This window comes from Magnolia sinica, chromosome 12 (genome assembly GCF_029962835.1).
Source record: "Magnolia sinica isolate HGM2019 chromosome 12, MsV1, whole genome shotgun sequence".
Classification (NCBI taxonomy): Eukaryota; Viridiplantae; Streptophyta; class Magnoliopsida; order Magnoliales; family Magnoliaceae; genus Magnolia; species Magnolia sinica.
In genome coordinates, this window is record NC_080584.1 from 61,674,633 (window position 1) to 61,693,161 (window position 18,529).

Genomic DNA, 18,529 nt, shown 5'->3' on the forward strand with positions numbered 1-18,529 from the left:
ATTCTAAATGTGGGAGTGAAAAACCGAAGTTTTCAGGAAGCTGTCCATAGATTTGGTTGTTGGAGACATCAAACCAAATTGCTTCCAGGTTGCTAGGATGATGTGGAAGACAGAATGGGCCAACCAAGGAGTTGCTTTTTAGATCTAGTGCTTGTAGTCTTTGATTATTCTCTAACAACCAAGATGGGAACTTTCCCTTCATGTTGTTGTGGGAAAGGTCCAATGCTCTCAGGTCATATTGGCTGGAAAGGAAGCTGGGAATGGCACCAGTGAGCTTGTTGATGTTGCAGTTTGATAAGAGAAGGACTTTCAACTGGAATTGAGGAACCCAAGGTGTGGATTCAGTTTCAACCTCCAACTGACCGGGATAAGTTATAACATCGCCCACAAAATAGGTTTTGTTCAGTATTGAAAGTTCCACAACCTCAAGTTTAGAAAGGTTAGCAAATGAGCTAAATGAGAGAGACCCCTCAAAGCGGTTGTAAGAGAGAGAAAGGAACCGGAGCATTGTGAGGCTGGAGATGAGAGACAAGGAGATTTGCCCGCTGAGTCTGTTGTCGGAAACATCAAGTAGTTGGAGGGATGACAAGTTGCTGAGACATGGAGGAAGGCTCCCTTCCAATTCATTTCCTTGAAGATCCAGTTCTTGGAGATTCTCCAGATTGCACAAAGCTACAAAACCGAACAACGTAATTAACATATCACTACAAAATTCAGCTGGTATGCTCCCACCTTTAGATAAAAATAAACAAATAAATAAGTAATCATCCAACGAAGAAATGATCCTGTGCTGTCAATTTACTATAGATTACAGTGATCATAAGTACTATGAGTTAGGGCTTTTAGCTGCATCCAGAAACCTGGACAGTCTCAATTGATCGATCTAAGCTGTCCATTACATCAATCACATTTTTCATGAGCTACCATGCTAAAAATTGCACCAATTCGATGATCAAATTAACTTGTTAGTTGACCTTCTCTTTTATAGCCATCCATTTACCTAACCATGGTTGAAAGTGATGCTTTAAAACCACATCTGACCATAATCAAACCCATGAAAGAAATAGCTCACTTGCACGAATGGGTAGGCTAGAATCATCTGAATAGTGTGTGTTTTTCATGGTAGCGATGTATTTTGGATCCTATGGAAATTCAGGATTGATGAATTGGACGCTAACTTCAATCATTTCATTTTACTATAATAACAAAGGAATATAGATCTGTCTGGACGGTTTATTAAATGCAACTTATAGATTACAAATGAATGAAGAACAATGTCTATAAATATTGTAGAGCAAATTTGGTTCCAGCAGAGTAGGGGTGCAATGATGCTAGATTTTGAATTGCCTATCAAGCATGCATGTATCAAGAGTATCCATAGGCGGTGAAATCCCACTACGGCCTGAGTGTGTGGGGGTGTGTTTAAAAAAAAAAAAAAAAAAGAAGTATGCATGTATCATTTTCCTGTCCACTCTTATTATATTATAGGCCATGATTATGAGGTAATTTGTTGTTTATATTTTCCACTAATGAGATTTTGTGCAGTTATTTTGTGGTTTGATAGATGCTACCTGTATATATTGCATATATTGTTGGAGCCTTCATGGTCAATAAAATCCCACAAAGTGCTATTCCCCTGGTGGAGCCTTCATGGTCAAAAGCAAAAGTCCACAAAATTTCAAAATTTTAAAAAATACAAATGTGCAGTCTTTGAAGCACTGGAAAACCTTCCATACCCCAGGGTGGGTACTAAGACAGCATCAAAACTTGCTTTTTGGTTTTAGTGACTTTTTCATTTCTTTTTAAAACATGTGCAGAGTACAAAGCGGGCAACATAAACTCTTAATGCCAGTCCGGTCACTACAGAATGCAAGCTTTTATTTTTCTTGGTCAGGCCAACTGTACCTCAAACAGCAAAAAAGCCTATTATGACAAGTATTAAAGTAAAAAAATAAATAAAATTAAGTGGCAGAAAAAGTACCCAAGTGTATATAGTGAGGGACACTTGTCGAGCCACACTGATGGTAATGTGATAGTTGGTTTTAGTGATGGCAACTACTCATTTCGATTACTAGACATGATCCTAAGAGGTCATATAACATCGGGAATCACTTTTCTTAATACAAGTGAAATACTTAGATCCCTATAAGGCTATGAAGCGTAGGAGTGATTACTTTACCAAAATCCAGACTTGCAAGCAATCCTAACGTAGAATACCAGTCATAATATGAAAGGGTTTTGTTTGGTACGATGAACTGAAGGAACAATAAGAATGTTTTCTCACCCTTGATCAAACCCAAGTTCTGCCTTCAGATGATCCTTTGATAACGGCACTTTGGTTGGAATAAACCCAAATACTTTGGTTAGGATGGTGGGGTGTTCACTTACCTTGGCATGTAGTTGTCCTCATCCTTACTAAAGAGGAACATATATACACACCCAATATAATATTAGAAAGATTCGTTTATTGGAATTGAGTCAAGTAAAGCCTCCATTGACCAAAAGAATTAACACAAAACATGCGGGGTGGACACAGTAAACCTTAACATCATCCCAGAGCCAGTCAAGTGCAAAGACAAGATGCACCAGTGGAAATCTATTTCCAAAGGGCCAGCATGGCCCACTAGTGGTTGGCACATGGAATCCAGATAGCTTATATGGATAAGATACCTTAAAAATCCGTGTGATATATAACAGAGATACCCGCCCCCCATCCATAGTCAAACAATGTCAGCATGACAGCTCCTGTTACTCTAAAGCACCGCCCAGAGAAGTGAAATGAAATTTCCATGGAGGTCTAATGTCAACACTACATTCATGTTGCTATGAAAAGCCCTTGAGAGGAATGAACTGCCACACAAGTAATCAATGGTTCATACTTGTATGCAATTCTTACTTGTATACAATTCTACGATATCTAGCTGACCATATAATCTAAGATTCATTTGATATTGTTGAATCCAAGTCAGATGCATCATCACACTTAATACTACACCCTCTTCACAAAGCAAAGAAAGGGGCACCCCGAGGGGTGAGAAACATTCGGCGTTGATTTTACAATGGCCTACCATGATGATTATATTAAATCAACTTCAACCATTAGATGTCAAAATAAAATTTAGGCCTATTCTCGATCATCAGGCCCATTTGCAATTTAAGTGGGCCACATCAAGAAATGAGATTGACCCTGTACAGTGTTTTCTATCATGTGGTCCACCTAATTCACATATGGGCTAATTTTTGGACCCTGCGCCTAACATGGGATGGCGCAACTGGTGGTCACACATTATAGGAAAATATTGCGGTAGGGTCCACCCAAGTTATGGACGCGTTGCTCACTCCACCTACCTCAACCGTGGTTGAGATATGGAAGGGAAGGGACTCCAATGATAATTACTTAAATTAATGTTGTGGCTTATTGAAAAGCTCATATGCTAGCAGAGAGTAAATTCTATAATAAGTAGTTTGCAAAATTCCTTATTCTGAATCCATCGTTTTCAATCATCCAAACCGCAAACACGTGCATTTATGGTCCACCGTACACGTGGGGCCACTGTACATGCTATCCACACACTGGATTTTCCACCTATGAACAGGAACCCATGAAACTATCGGTTCGATCAGGTCCAATGTACAAATGGGCTGTTCGTTCATGGCCCCCTGTGCAATTGGGGTCTACCATACACATGGGTTGATGGCGCATGTACACGAGGCGGTGTAAACATTTGGCGCCGTGGGCTTACAGTTTAATCATCTAGCCCATTGATCTCTATTTACAATCTGATCAGGCATGTGGGTCACACAGTGCACGTGACCCCATACGAATTTATACGTACCACGACCATTGACCATTTAATCATGCATGCGTGTCGCATTGTACACTCAAAGTGGACCCACTCTTTACTGATCGAGACCAATGAACTTAACCATCTTATTATGCTATGGTCCACCTGATAATTGGATCTGCTTAATTTCTGGATAATGCCCTAAAATGATATGAAAAAATGGATGGATGGCATTGATACATAATACATACATCGAGGTGGGCCCTACGATACCCCTACTGTAAAAGTCTCACCGTCCTGGGTGAGGCTGGGATCTCACCAAATCGGCTCTCTTCAAGAGGGTGTGACCCTTACCCTGAGGCCCACCTTGATCTTTGTATTCTGTATTGGCCGGATCCTTTTGTTTTTCACATGCATTAAAAGATAATTTTAAAAAATTGAAAAAAAAAAAAAAAGAAAGAAAAAAAAAAGAAAAGAAAAAAGAAAGATGAAGAATACTAGGGAAGACACTGTGATTGACCATGCATAGGCCACGAAAGTTTTGGATCAAGCTAATATTTGTTTTTTAGCTTCATTTAGATTTATGTAAACTTATCAGCCCATTGGATGGAAAATAAATACTGGGGAAGCATTAAGGTATGCCTAAGAAGTTTTTAATGGTAGCCCATTCTATTACCATTTTTTTTAAAAAAATAATTTTACTAGTGTAGTTAGATTTTCTACATTTTTGATATCATAGCTTAAAATGATCTTTAAAAACAGATATACAGTGGGGATATAGAATACATACATCAAGGTGGGCCCCATGGCAACAGCGGCACCGTCTTCGGGTGAAGCCGGGGTGTCACCTAGTATCCCTTAGAAGCTGTCCCTTTGAAAGAGCGGATTGCCTGTGACGTGGGGCCGTGTAGAGGTCTATGACAGATACATATGCTCCGTCCATCTGTTTTGAAAGACTATAATAAAACATGATTTTAAAAATACCCTGATCCAAAACTCATGTGGGATATACAACACGAAAGTTTATCTCAGTGGTAATAATTTTATGAATGGTTTGGATGGCATTTAAACATCATGGTTAGCTCTAAGAAGGTTTCAACGGTGGATGTTGCTGTTCTAGCTGTTTTGTTGCTGTTGCCCACAAAACTTTTGGATCTTAATTATTTTTAGAATCCTTTCCTATTGTTGACTTTCAAAACAGATGGACGGAGTGGATTTGTCATGGACATCTCCGTGGATCCCACACAGGCCCGAGCACAGAGATATCTGGGATCCCTCCCTCCCTTCGAAGGGTTAAAGTATCATTTCAAAAGGCTTTTCAACTCCCTTCCATTTTTTTTTTTCGGTAACGTTTTCACGGTGAGTCAAACTTGGGCTTGTTTTGACCGTACATTGAAACGTGAAGTACTTGCTTAAAAATAATAAAGGGACAGCCCTTTATTTGAAATTCGACTAAAAGACAAGCCCTTCAATGATTAAAAACCCTTTTAAAAAATTAATAATGGCGAGAGATCACCGGAACCTCTATCTTTTACTGCACCTGAGCTTATATTGTCACAGAAAGATGTAATGTTATTATCTCCTACCACTGGAGGCCAGAATCGACAAGAAGTTTAAAATGAAAATTTTCGAAAATGCCATTTTGACATGCATGTGAAAGACTCGACTCTATATGTGCAAGCATCTATCAGCAATATCCAAGTACTCACCTTGGAGGGTGAGGGAGCTAGACAGTCGATTGGATCTCAAATTCAAAACCTCCAACTTGCTCAAGTTCGCCAATTCTGCCAAAAATTTTAAAAATAAATAAAATATGAAATCATCAAGGGGGGAGTATGGACATGTGCGTGAGGCAGCACCACTCAATAAAGTTCAAAGATGTTATCAATTTTGATTTACTTTCTTTACCATTAATCAACTTACCTTTAGAAGTGAAGCATCCTTGCAAATCATTATCACTAAGATCAAGAGTCTTGAGGGATGAGAGTGCACCCAAATATGGTAGGATGCTTCTATTGAACAGATTCCAACTTAGGTCTAGATGCTCTAGGTTGCTCAATCTGGACAACATTTCAAAACTCGCATATGACATTCCAGGAGATGAATACCACTCTCCAGAAGCTGTGTCTTGAACTCCGAATGAATTATCATTTAGAGACAAACTCTTAAGGGAGGAGAGTGCGCCCAAATATGGTAGGATGCTTTCATTGAAGCGGTTAAGGCTCAGGTCAAGGTGCTCTAGCTTGCTTAATCTAGACCATCTTTCGAAACCTGCATGTGGGTGGCATCTGTGTTTTAGGGCCTGCTTAAACCAAAAAGAAAGAAAGAAAAAAAAAAAAAAAAAAAAAGTGGAAAATTCCTACTACTAAAGTATAAATTAGATAAAAGGACCAAACCAGCAAATGTAGTTACAGTTCGGTGAGCTGTCTCCTGATTGTCATTTCCCTGTAATTAGATTGACCTTTTTTTTTTTTGCAGTTCAATCTTGTTGGCCATATGAAGACAGCCCTTTTTCATTTATGGGAAAAGGAAGAATGTTAAGAATGTAGGAGTCGAAGATACCTTCATGACCAACCCAACCACATAGGGTATTCCAGGAAAAATCCAGGCGCCGCAGTTCTCCAAGGGAATGAAGTATGTCGGCATTCAGATACCATTCACCCAACTCGAATTCCCTTGTACCATTGAGAGAAATTTCAGTCACCCGTCCTGTCGCGTTGTTGCACTTGATTCTTTCCCAACGGCAGCAATCAGTCCCATCCTCCCATGTAGGAAGAGAAGACCCATATGGGTAATTGATGGAAGCTTTGAGCTCCAACAGAGAAATCCTCTCCTCCTCCAAGCACCCAAGACACCCATGACCATGGTTCTGAACAAAAACCAAAACCCACAGCCATAGAACCAATGCCCAATCCATGGAAATTGTGTTAGTTTCCTCCTCTGTTTTCCAGCAGGAGAATGTGATTGAATTTATAAGTGGATAAAGCTCTAAGGTGATCTTCACGAGGGGAAAGATTTAGGAGGAAGGACATATTAGGTCAGGGTCACTCAATGGGTGGGTCTCACCAAGAACACCTCCTGGTACAGTGGTCCACAAATCAGGCTAGTTCACTAGTCATGCAAAAAGCATGTGTTTGATAAATATAGACGGTTAAAAAAAGAACAAAAAAGAATCTATGATTATCCATATGCATTGCACGGGTGGTGCTCTCCTAATGAGTGGACCAAGATGATCTTTGCATAGTTAGCCCTATCTGACGCTGAGTCAGGATCTCTTACCCATCCATCACGATGACATGAACCATGGGCATCCATCATCTCTCTCTTCCTGTAACTTTGAATTTCTCTTCCCATTCGATGCTTAGATCTTGAAAATAGGCACATTGTCCACAAGGCTGAGCTTGAACGGGTGGCAGTGTTGATTAGTGACCCAGACCATTGATTTGATAGGCCACCACATGCATGTTCCAAGCTTCTTCACAAAAATCTTCATTATTAGAAGATTCTAGTGTCTATTTGATTATGGGGAAGGGAATGATTGACATTTCCTCTATTTGAAAAACACAGAATGAGGAAGAAATTGTTTTTCTTTCGTCAATTGACATAGCAAGTGCATGGTTAAATGTAAGAAGAGATCACTACATTCTTCTAAAAAATAGCCCCTCACTACACTGGGAGAAATAAAGAGTGATATTATTAATAAAAAGTCTATTTTCAAAGTCTTTCCATTTGTCATATGAAGGTCCTAAAACCTAAATTCATAACTTGCCCCAAATAGCAAAACTTACTAAAAAATAATACATGTCTTCTAAATTATTCAAACTCTTTCCCATAACTCCAACAAGAACTTTAAGCTATTTTACCACTCCCTAATGTACCCTAAAGGTAATAAACCCGTATAACTCACTAAAAATATAACATTTTATATTTAAACTCAAAATTAAACCTTAAATCCACCTATTTTTGTAAAGCCATTTTGGAGCCCTATGGCCTTTGCCACTAGCTGGTATAGTGTGCTCATCAATAGCTTTTAACGAAATATTAAAAAGGCGAAACAGATAAATGAATACAAAGTTATAGCCATCAATTGTTATAACACATGCCATATACTTGACTTAGACTTTCCAGTTCAATTTATTTTGATCCTAGCCATCCATATGATTAACCTTATTTTGTTTCTTTTGATCCTAGCCATCCATGTGATTAACTTATTTTCTCCTCCATTAGAACCCTTCATTAGTAGCCCATCATGACGATCGACCTTTGTAATGCATCTTCTTTGCCTTTAGCAACAATTGATGGTAAAGATGTATGTCAAATTCAAATTTTATTGTGGAACTTCAGAAAATGAAACCTCACCTTTTTGGGGAGTCAATTTCGGCCTCTTTTATGATAATAACTTGTGAATAGTTAGTCTTGATTACAACAACTTACTATGCTGTTGTTGTTATTATTATCAGCTTTTGATTTATATAATTTTGTCATTGTGGATGATGTAGAAGGGTGATGATTTGCTTAGAACTTTCTGAAGATTTCATTAAAGTACCGATTTCCCTGGCCATCCATTCATCCATATCTGCCGGTTCTTCAATTGTTTTTATTAGGTCAGTCATCAATTGATCTTCTGATTTAATCATAACTTTGTTACTTCAACAATCAATTCATCTATTAGTAGATCCACCTAGTATTTGATGATGGATTCATAAAGAGACACTCCCTCATTTTCTTAAGTGAACTCTTCTTATTCATTAATGAATTTCTCAAGAGGAAATATTTAGTTAGCATAATCCTCTCTTTTTCTTCAATATCTGATTGTCCAAAAAGCAGCTAGCCATAAATTGACTGACCATGAGCTCCTTTGACAGTAATGGGTCATTTGTATTCATGGCATCAATCAATCATTTAATAAACATTATTATCTCCTGCATTGATCATAAGGTTTTCTTTTTTAAAAAACTTGAAACATCGAGTGAGTTACTATTTGATTCCTTGGAGTACCATTTGAAGGATTGTTAACACTTGATTAGTTATAAGATACTATATCTTGAGGAAAGACCTCGTTTTGATATTAACATAGTGATGTAGAGTAGGTTGTGGACAGTTTCATAGCCAAGATAGATCAGAAAAGGCCCGGTCAACGACAGAAATGATCCGGGCCGTCAAACCTTAGATCAGGCATATCTCGTAATCCGGAATGAGTTACCTGACGTAAAATATATGATTTTGGGGTAGAATGAGCTACTTTAGCCAACCAACCCTGCTATGCCGAGTTGCGCAGCCCGGAATTACGAAAAACACCTGGATCGACGTTCGTTTCCCTATTTTAATTTCATTTTTACTATAAATAGTAAGTTTTAGTTTGATTATAACTCTTCATCCGTCGGGCTTGAAGAGTTGCGCCCAACGTGAAAAGAGCTTAGAATAATTAGGAGAACAGTTTTGTGAAGCCAAATAGGACACTTACTATTTTTGGCTGAAAACCTTGTGCACTAGTAGACATCACGACCGTCTATAAATAGTAAGTTTATTATTTATAGTAAGTCGCAGATTTTAGGAGTTTTAGTTGTAGTTTGATTCTGATTTCTTTCTCATTGCTTGGTACCCCTATTTAAAGGGTTGTGAACTCGTTTTTATTCATTCATTGATCAAATTCAAATTTATTAGAATTTATTTCTATTTCCTGCTTTCTTTCCTCGTGGATTCGAGAAGTCTCTGTGAGGAGTCCAGAGAAGTTCCGTGGATTCGGAATAGTTATCCTCTTGAGGAAGACGGTGCTCGACCTCACGTCCTCCCCTGCGTCACATAGTGGGTGCGTAGATAATGGAAAGAGATCACTATCTTCTTCTCAAGAATGGCTTTTAGTCCACAAGGAAAATTAAAAAGTGATATTGCTGGTGAAAAGGTTGTTTTCAAAGCCCTCCCATATACCTTATATAAGATCTAAAGCCCTTTCGAAATAGTCAAGCTTTCCAAAAATAGTAAACTAATAAAAGTAATAAACAACTTTTAAATTGACTCAAACAAATTCTCATAAGGACTGACTATTTTAGGACTCGATCTCCAGACCCAAGCATTTCCTGAAATTAGTAAAACCGAAACTTTCTTAAAATAATAAATTTTTCTTTAAACTCAAAAGTAAACTGTACAACGACCTATTTTTAGAAAACTGTTTGAGGGCCAATGGGCTTTGAAATTGGCTAGCATGTGGATCTTGTCGATAGCTTTTCATCAATATATTATAGGTAAAAAAATGAATAATTAGTTGGAAAGTTATGGTTATCGAAGGCTATACTACATGCTAGATTGTTGATTGAACTTTCTACACTGATTTCTTTTTATCTTAGCCATCCGTGTAATTATCTTCTACTTGGTCATGCCTTATCAACATTCTAGGAATAAAGCACTATTAAAATAGAGCTTCCTACACCTTAGGACTCTCACAAGTAGCATAAATTAATTAGAGGCATTGACGAAGCTTGCCATGCTTAGCTCTAAAAAGGGTAAAGTGTCTTTCAGGCACAACATATTTCTATTTGGGAATGAATTCCCCGAAACCCCTGAGTGATGAATTGTAGAGAATGTTCCTTAAAAATCTATCATTGGGATCCGGATGTAAACTATACTATGTAGGAGGCTAAACATCGCATTTTCAACAAGAGTGATTAGCCCATATTAAAGAAGTTTGGGTATGTATCATTAAATAATAGTAAAACACATCATGAAATACTTGAGGAGGACAAATGACCTTGTTCTTGTGCACATAGACATGGAAAACTATGAATATAAGATGCAAACTTTGAAGCAAATCTAGCTGTTAGGTGATCAACTAGTGAGTATATTTTTCGATGGTAGGTGGTGCAGTCAGCTGGCGGAGTGCGAAACAAAAGTGCATCGCAGACTCTAACATGGAGGCAAAGTAGGTGGCGACAAGTGAAGCGTCCAAGGAAGGCTTAAAAAGTTTCCCTCAAAGTTGCGTACTGCTCTAAGGATTAAAAGACATTGACACACACTTTGATAACAACACTGCAATTGCATAGTGCAAATTAAGAGCCTTAGTACCATGGGAAGGACAAGCATGTCATTCGAAAGTACCACATCATGCAGGAATATATGGAGGGAAAGGTCAGTGAGTGTCTGGTTGGTGGCATTGGTAAATAATGTTGTGGATCCTTTGACAAAGGCATTGTCTACCAATCATTTTAATACTGATCATGTTCATAACATGTGACTATATATGGAGGTAGATTGGTTTTAGGTCAAGAGGGAGAGGGAGATTGTTAGAGTTGTATCATCAAACATTATGTTTATACTCTTTTATACCTTGCTTATTAGCGATCCATGCATTCATTAGTCTTATAAACGTATGTGAAACATCATATTCATATTATATGAATGGATTAATGTAGGGATTCTTTTTCTCTTTCGAAAGTTTGAGATTGGGTACAACAACCGATGGCTAAGGGAGAGCTATGAGCCATAGATCTCAATACCTTGTTAGCCATGACCACTTTGTAAGTTTTAGGACAAACCTAGGATTATTCATGTTTTGATAATCTTGTGTGAGGGGATCGAATATGAGTTAAAATGGAAAGCCTCCACCATCAAGCACGAGGATGAGTTGGTGTCTGTCGGATTAATCATGAAGATGAAACGTTGGATTAGACCAACTTTAAAGATAAGCATTACAATCAAACCAATCTTCAAAATCAATGGCTTGATTTGACTAATCCCTAAGATAAGCAGTTCGATCTCAACCATAATGGAGCCAGCCGTAATGTGTATATTAAATCCAAATCTTTCATATGGTAAACGATCAAAGTGTCCAAATGATGAGACACCTTGTTTTAACTGTATATTCAAGGAACATTAACACACAAAATTAAGGTGGGACACCCCACATGGAAATATGTATGATCAGGCCTAAAACCAATGTATTCACCGTGTTTTTAATGGCCCGAGTTTTGGTTGTGTTTTTCTTCACATGCACCTAATAAATTGTTTAGATGGTAAACAAGAAACACGAAAGACCCCATGTTCCACCTAGAAGTTCCTAGGGAAGGAGCATCCTCCGTGATATGCTCCATTGTACCTGTTCTTGTGGCTTGCTTTTAGTCATGAATTAGGTCAGAGATTAGAATATAGGCCTCTCATCGTTGGGCATATCAGATGTATAGGTTAGATTCTACATTACATCGCTACAGGTCCCACACATCTCTAACGCATGGTAACATGAGTGGGAACTCGATGTCAAGAAACCCCATTGAAAAAAAGGTAACAACGTAACTGGCATTCAAAAGAAGAGGTGGGGATATGATACACATGAAACCCATGTAACACATGATCCTTTATATATAGCCTGGGAGAAATTCTGTATACATTGACCAAAATTAAACCCACTAAATCGTATAGAACCCACTAATGTGTAAACCAAAAGTCTTAATTTCTTATTGTTTGAATGTTCTTTTCTCATTATTTGAACAATCCTAACCTATGATTCAACATGTTTTTCTTGTAATACAACTACTGTATTTATCAATTCCAAACTGTCCAATGAACGTTCAAATCAACAGATCACTTTGAACCATAATCATATCAATATATTAAATCATGTCAAATGGGCCAGAAAAAATTCAAATCAAACTCAACTTCAAATCAATGAACAATGTCAATATGAATAATAAGTTCAATGGTTTAGATTCAAAAAGTTATTCCACACGTGCATAGTTGTATACTCTGGTCTCTGAGAAAGCACTAACAATTATTATTATTATTATTATTATTTTAAATGGAATGAGAAAATTTATTGAGTAAGCACTAACAAAAGTACACTTCAAACCATTCCATCCTCATTCCTACATGCAATTGCATGTAACATAATTAAAGATTTTACGATAAAAAATGCCCTCTTTGTAGTCGGTTGTAAGCATGAATCACTGTATAAAGTCGTTAAGAGTACAATATAATTTATCATGCTAACTTAATTGTACCATACAGGCATGATAGAAATTTGCCAATCTAAACCATTAATTGGAAATAAATTTTCATATGGAGATTAGTGAAAACTTTCGAATGTGAATATTGTTAGAAACTTTTCAAGCTCACTTTGACACGATTTATTCAAGAAGAAGTTTAATATGTGGAAATAAAACAAATATTTCAAATGAAACTGTCCAAATTGTTGGTCCAGTTTAAATGTATCATGATCCAAAAATTACCCCTATTTGGTTAGCTAACCATCCGGCTGGTTGGCATTTATTGGACAATTAAAAATGAAAATATCCAAAGGTCTTATTTCAACAAATAAGTGTCAATGAATAAGAAGTTGGGATTTTTCAACCAATCGGACCAAATGATCATTTCTTCTACTTAGCCCACACCGGAAATAGAAGTTCCAAAAAGCTACTCCGGTAAAAAAAACCCACCAAACTCCGTTCCTACTATAAACAAGAGTAATGCTTGGTGATTTGTTCAGACGCGCGGTGAGCGGTTTGCCGTGTTCAAGCCAAATGACATCTAATCCATTCATCATTTGAACAGGACCATTTTAAAAGGTAGGCCCGCAAATGATGCTGATTCCAAAACTCAAGGTAGGCAAGCCATAGGTGAACGTGGGGAACGTGGGAATAGAGACATCCACCGTTGAAATCTTCAAGAAGCTACAGTGATGTCAAGATGACATCCACCCTGCTCATCAGTAGAGTACATGAAGGAAAAAACTAAATATCTACTTCATACAAGACTTTGATGGGTCCAAAAAAATTTCAATGGTATGCGTTCTATCCAGCTATTCCATGTGGTGTTGCCAGCTTTAAATTTTTGGATGGTACTGATGTCCGAAATCAATCGTTACAATGACATGTGGCAAACGAAGTAGATTTCACGCAAACATCACGCCGTAGGCTCCGTGGACATTTATATCAATTATCACGCCCGCTGCTTCCGTGCAATTTACAGCGGATCGGAGGACATGTATTGGTATAACGGCACGAATTGGTCGGGCGAGTTCCCCGGAGTGAAAGGCGGGTATCATTGCACAAAGAAAATCCTTACAATGCATGACCGAAATTTCAAAGATAACCGCGTGCCGTTTCTTTCACGGGGAATCATGTGTTCCTCCTCACCAAACTGTATATTTCGTGGTTCACATGATTTGTTACAGCTGGGCTATGGTTTGGGTGATCCAAACCATTGACCTGACGAGATACATAGCTGAGGAAGATTAATCCAAAATCTTCAAAATTACAAGATGCTATACTTTTCATAAATGTCTTTTTTTTTTTCAAAGGAAGGTGAAAATCATTCCACCTGAACTTTATTAATGTAACATGGTCTTTACAGCCATTCGGGCTGGTCCCAACAAAAAGCTTCCAGACCCAGCCTATCATCTAGACCAACTACACGAGGCTTAACAGAAATAACAACTAAGAAACAAAACTCTGGAGGGCCCTTGAGGCGCGGCAGCAGCATGATAAGCAGACATCAGGTCCTACCCTCCCAGGAGGGCTCCATTGATAGCTGAGAGAGCAGACATGGACCCAGCAGCCGCCCAACCCTGCATTTGGAAAGGGAGAGCTGGGAAAACAGAGCTAGATGAAACAGGGCTGAAGCAGCATCCTCACGGCCCCTTGGCCCAGCAACCACTTCAACCAGGGCTGAATCCAAACCCGGCCGATCAAACCTGCACCAAAGAGCCAACGCAAGCAGCTACCAACCGAGAAGAAGGGCTAGCCCTGCAGAAACATCACCCTGCTCCCAGCCATCACCAAAACGCAGCTAGAAGAACTAATGAAGCTTAGCCCACTAGAACCTGAGCGCTCCAATCCCAGCATTATCTAGCACCAGTGCACCCCTAACAGACCTCGGCAGATCTGGACGGATTCTGTAAATAAGATCTGGGCAACCCTCACTAGCCAGCCTAGCCAATGCATCTGCAACAGAATTCCCCTCCCTGAAGATATGTTTAAAGATGAGGTTCATAGTCTGTCGTCTGAGCTGAATAGCCCCCATCCTATGCTAGATTTTCCTCAGGATAGGTCCCTGCGGGTCACTGGTCGAGACCGCAATGAGATTTGACTATGTTTCAACAATTATATTGGATAACCCGAGAGAGGAGCATATGTCCAGCCCATCTAGAGCAGCCTAGGCTTCCGCAATTGTGTTGGAAGCGATTCCATAGCACCGGTGGAATGCGAAAATCATCCTGCCTAGATGGTCTCTGCAAACTCCTCCTCCTATGCTCTCACCTAGATTCCCTCTTAAGGAGCTATCAGTGTTAAGCTTCAACCAGCATTGGGGAGGTTTGGACCATTTGACCAACCTAGGATATCCTGCAAGAGGGACGGAGGGCACTTCAATCTTCAGTGCCTTGAGAGTTATGGACTCCGTCAATGAGTTCCTGTCGGGGCCTGGGATCACTGAGCCCACTTCTCTTAGCCATCGGGAAACAGACATGATGATACGGTAGGCAGACATTCTTAGGCCCTCAAATCTTATCGAGTTTCTGCTGAGCCATATCTCCCAGGTGATGAAGCTTGGGGCGATACTAATTAAACATGAGAATCTGGATTTTCGGCTAGCCTTAGAGGTCCATTGCTGGACCCGCTGGAGAAGGGATTGATTGAGAATAAGGGGCATATCAAAAAGTCTGCTGACGTGTCTCCAAACTGTAGATGCAACCTTGCCATGGCAAAATAGGTGATCGAGGCTTTCCATTTTCGCTTGGAAAGTGGGACTGGTGAAGGGCTGGTGATCAGTGATGGACGGGCTAGGCAAGGGACTGTCCCTGGGGTTGGCTGGCCTTATGGATGTGGAATCGCCCCCATGGCGAGATGGAGACTGGGAAGATGACAAGGGGAGGGGAAAGAGGTGGTTGGGAGGGAGACAACACTCACATCTGGATGCCAGGAAGACAACAAACCGCTGCACATTTGCGTCAACAGGTACAACTCTGTTCATGGCTTTCCAAGCAAAAATTTCTATTTTTGGAGGCAAAAAGTCATTCCACAGCCACCTCGTCCAAGGGAGAGGAGGCCAGTGAATCCAAATCCCATTCCATGCAGACTTCAAAGAGAATTTACTCGAGGAGGAAAGGTCCCAGATCAGCTTATCAGGTTTGTTTGACAAGGACACGGCGCTAGCCACAACGGACTGAAATGCAGAGGGAGGAATAAGGGGCTGAATATCGGCCAAGGTCCATGTGCTAATGGAGGGGCTGAAGTCTATCACCTTTGCATTCAACAGGTAGTTCGGGATGCACCCCACCGTAGCTCCTGCTAGAAAACAACCGCCGAACCAGTTCTGATTCCAAAAACTGATGTTGCCATCCCCCACAAGCCATCTAGAGTGCTGCAAAACAAATGGTAATGCTTTGAATATATCCTTCCAGTCTTGCAACACCGCAGCTCCGATCAAGGCGTTGTTGAATATAGTTTTCTGAACATATTTTGGCGCCCATTAACTCAGCCCACAGGGTCGTCCCCTGCAGCATCAGCCAACCCATCTTCACTCTGGATGCGCTCATGATGTCATCAAAGCTCCTAATGCCAAGACCACCCTCCTGTGTGGGGGTACAAAGTTTCGACCATCTGACCCAGTGACATTTGTTGCCGCTATCTGAGCTGCCCCAAAAGAAATTGGCCATGGCTCTTTCTACCAGCTTGATTACCGTCCTGGGGACGTTGATGGCTGACAGAATGTGAATGGGAATGCTGGTCAGCACGTGGTTAATCAGCACCAATGTCGTTGTCGGGTTGAGAAGCCTAGCCTTCCATCCTTCTATCTTGCCCATGACCTTTTGGATGAGCGGCTAGAGGAGGGAGCTACTGATTCAGCCTTTGGTCAGGGGGACTCCAAGGTACACCGTTGGCAGGAACGATTGTCTAAAGCCTGTAAGATTTATCATCCATTGGACCTTGTTGTTGGTTGTTTTCTTCGGGGTGATGAAGGAAGTTTTGGATGTGTTCACCTTCTGACCAGAGGCACTCTCGTACTTGCGGATGAAGTTGAAAAGAACTCTCACATTAGATTGCATGCCATTAAGAAATAGAATAGCATCCTCAGCAAAAAAAAATAGGTGGGAGATTCTGGGGCAAGAAAGGAGAAGTTTGAACGGTTGGCAACCCCTTAAAGTGAACAAATGTTGCACTCCTTGGCTGAACACCTCTGCTGCGATGATGAATATGGACGGCAAAAGTGGGTCCCCCTGTCTTAGGCCTCTGCTAGATTCAAAGAACCCAAAACTTCTACCATTGATAAGGATTGAAAACCACACATCCTGCCAACAATGTTGAATTTGGCTGATCCAAAGTGGATCGAAACCAAATTTCTCAAGAACCTGGGCTATGAAGTTCCATTCCATGTGGTCGTACGCCTTCTCCCTATCAAGTTTGATGAATAGGTTTTCCTCGAAGACCTTCTGATCAATCTCATGAGCCATCTCCCTAGCAATGGTGGTGTTTTCAGCTATCGATCGGCCTTTAACAAATGCTCCCTGTTCCTTGGAAATCAGCTGCGAGAGGATGTGGGAGAGCCTGGATGCCATAATTTTCAAAAAGATCTCTATGATACAGTTACAAAGGATGATCGGCCTATAGTCTGCAATGCATTCCGGGTTCCTCTTCTTAGGAATAAGATAGAGGAGAGTGCTTTGGAAAGCTCTGGGGATCGGCCCACCCTGGAAAAAATCGTTGGCAGCCGTAAATAAGTCGTCCCTTATGACATCTCAGCAAGAAGAGTAAAAGGCTCCCCCAAAGTCGTCCGGGCCAGGAGCGTTATCAGGCAAGATGGAGGTGGCTGCAACCCTCACTTCGTCCATAGAGAGGGGCCTCAATAGTCCAACATTCATCTGGGTGGTAACCATTCTTGAGATGCACATTAGGAACTCATCTGCGATAGTAGAACCTTCTGAAGAGAATAGGTTCTTGAAGTAACTTTCTGCCTCTCTCCCAATGTCTTCGATTTGGTCTACTATGTCACCCGTGGCTGTCTTCATTTTCTGGATGGACAACCTCCTATGATTATCCAACACAGAATTGTGGAAAAACCTAGTGTTTCTATCACCCTCTTTGAGCCACGTATTCCTGGACCTCTGCTTCCAAAAAATCTCCTCTTGAAGATGAGCCTTTTTCAGCTTCGCCTGGGCATAGCTGAGCGTGATTGAGTCTACTACCGATTGCGAGTTGATAAAGTTGAATTCAGCCCTATTGACTTCATCCTCAGCTTTTTGAACATTGGCATTGACGTCTCTAAATACCTCCTTGTTCCAAGATTTGAGCATTGCTTTCAGATATTTCAGTTTGAGGAAGAACTTATACAATGGAGCAGCAACCACATCTTAGTCCCAGCAATGTTTAACCACCTGCATGAAGTCCTCATGGACTGTCCACATACGCTGAAATCTGAATAGACAAAGGACTTTCGCTACTTCATCTTGGAAGCTGAGAAGAATAGGAGAGTGGTCGGAGTGAGCTCTCGTGAGGTGTTCAACTTTGACAGCTGGTAGAGTTTGCATCCAATCTGAATTGAGTAGCATCCTGTCCAGTCTGGCCCATCGATGCCTGCTACCAACTCAGTTGTTACACCAGGTGTAAGGAGAGCCTGAGAATCCATCGTCGATAAAGCCCGTGTCATTAATCACGTCCTAGAATTCAATCATATAGCTCGGGTCAAGGTAGTAGGACCACTAAGCCGTTCTCCTGGGATGGTTGTGGAATTGAAATCTCCACAGACCAACCACGGACCCACAA

The 18,529-nt window shown here is 40.3% G+C and overlaps 1 protein-coding gene across 1 annotated transcript; it reads right to left on the minus strand.

The window, feature by feature from the left end:
* Positions 1 to 3: 3 nt before the first annotated feature.
* Positions 4 to 14,792, minus strand: LOC131220123 (receptor-like protein 14). The gene is made up of 8 exons (XM_058215095.1): positions 14,593 to 14,792; positions 14,276 to 14,463; positions 6,348 to 6,725; positions 5,709 to 6,056; positions 5,495 to 5,569; positions 5,302 to 5,373; positions 180 to 672; positions 4 to 40 (listed from the first exon to the last, which is right to left on the minus strand). Exons 1-8 carry the CDS (start codon positions 14,790 to 14,792, stop codon positions 4 to 6), a joined length of 1,791 nt encoding a protein of 596 aa, XP_058071078.1.
* Positions 14,793 to 18,529: the final 3,737 nt, after the last annotated feature.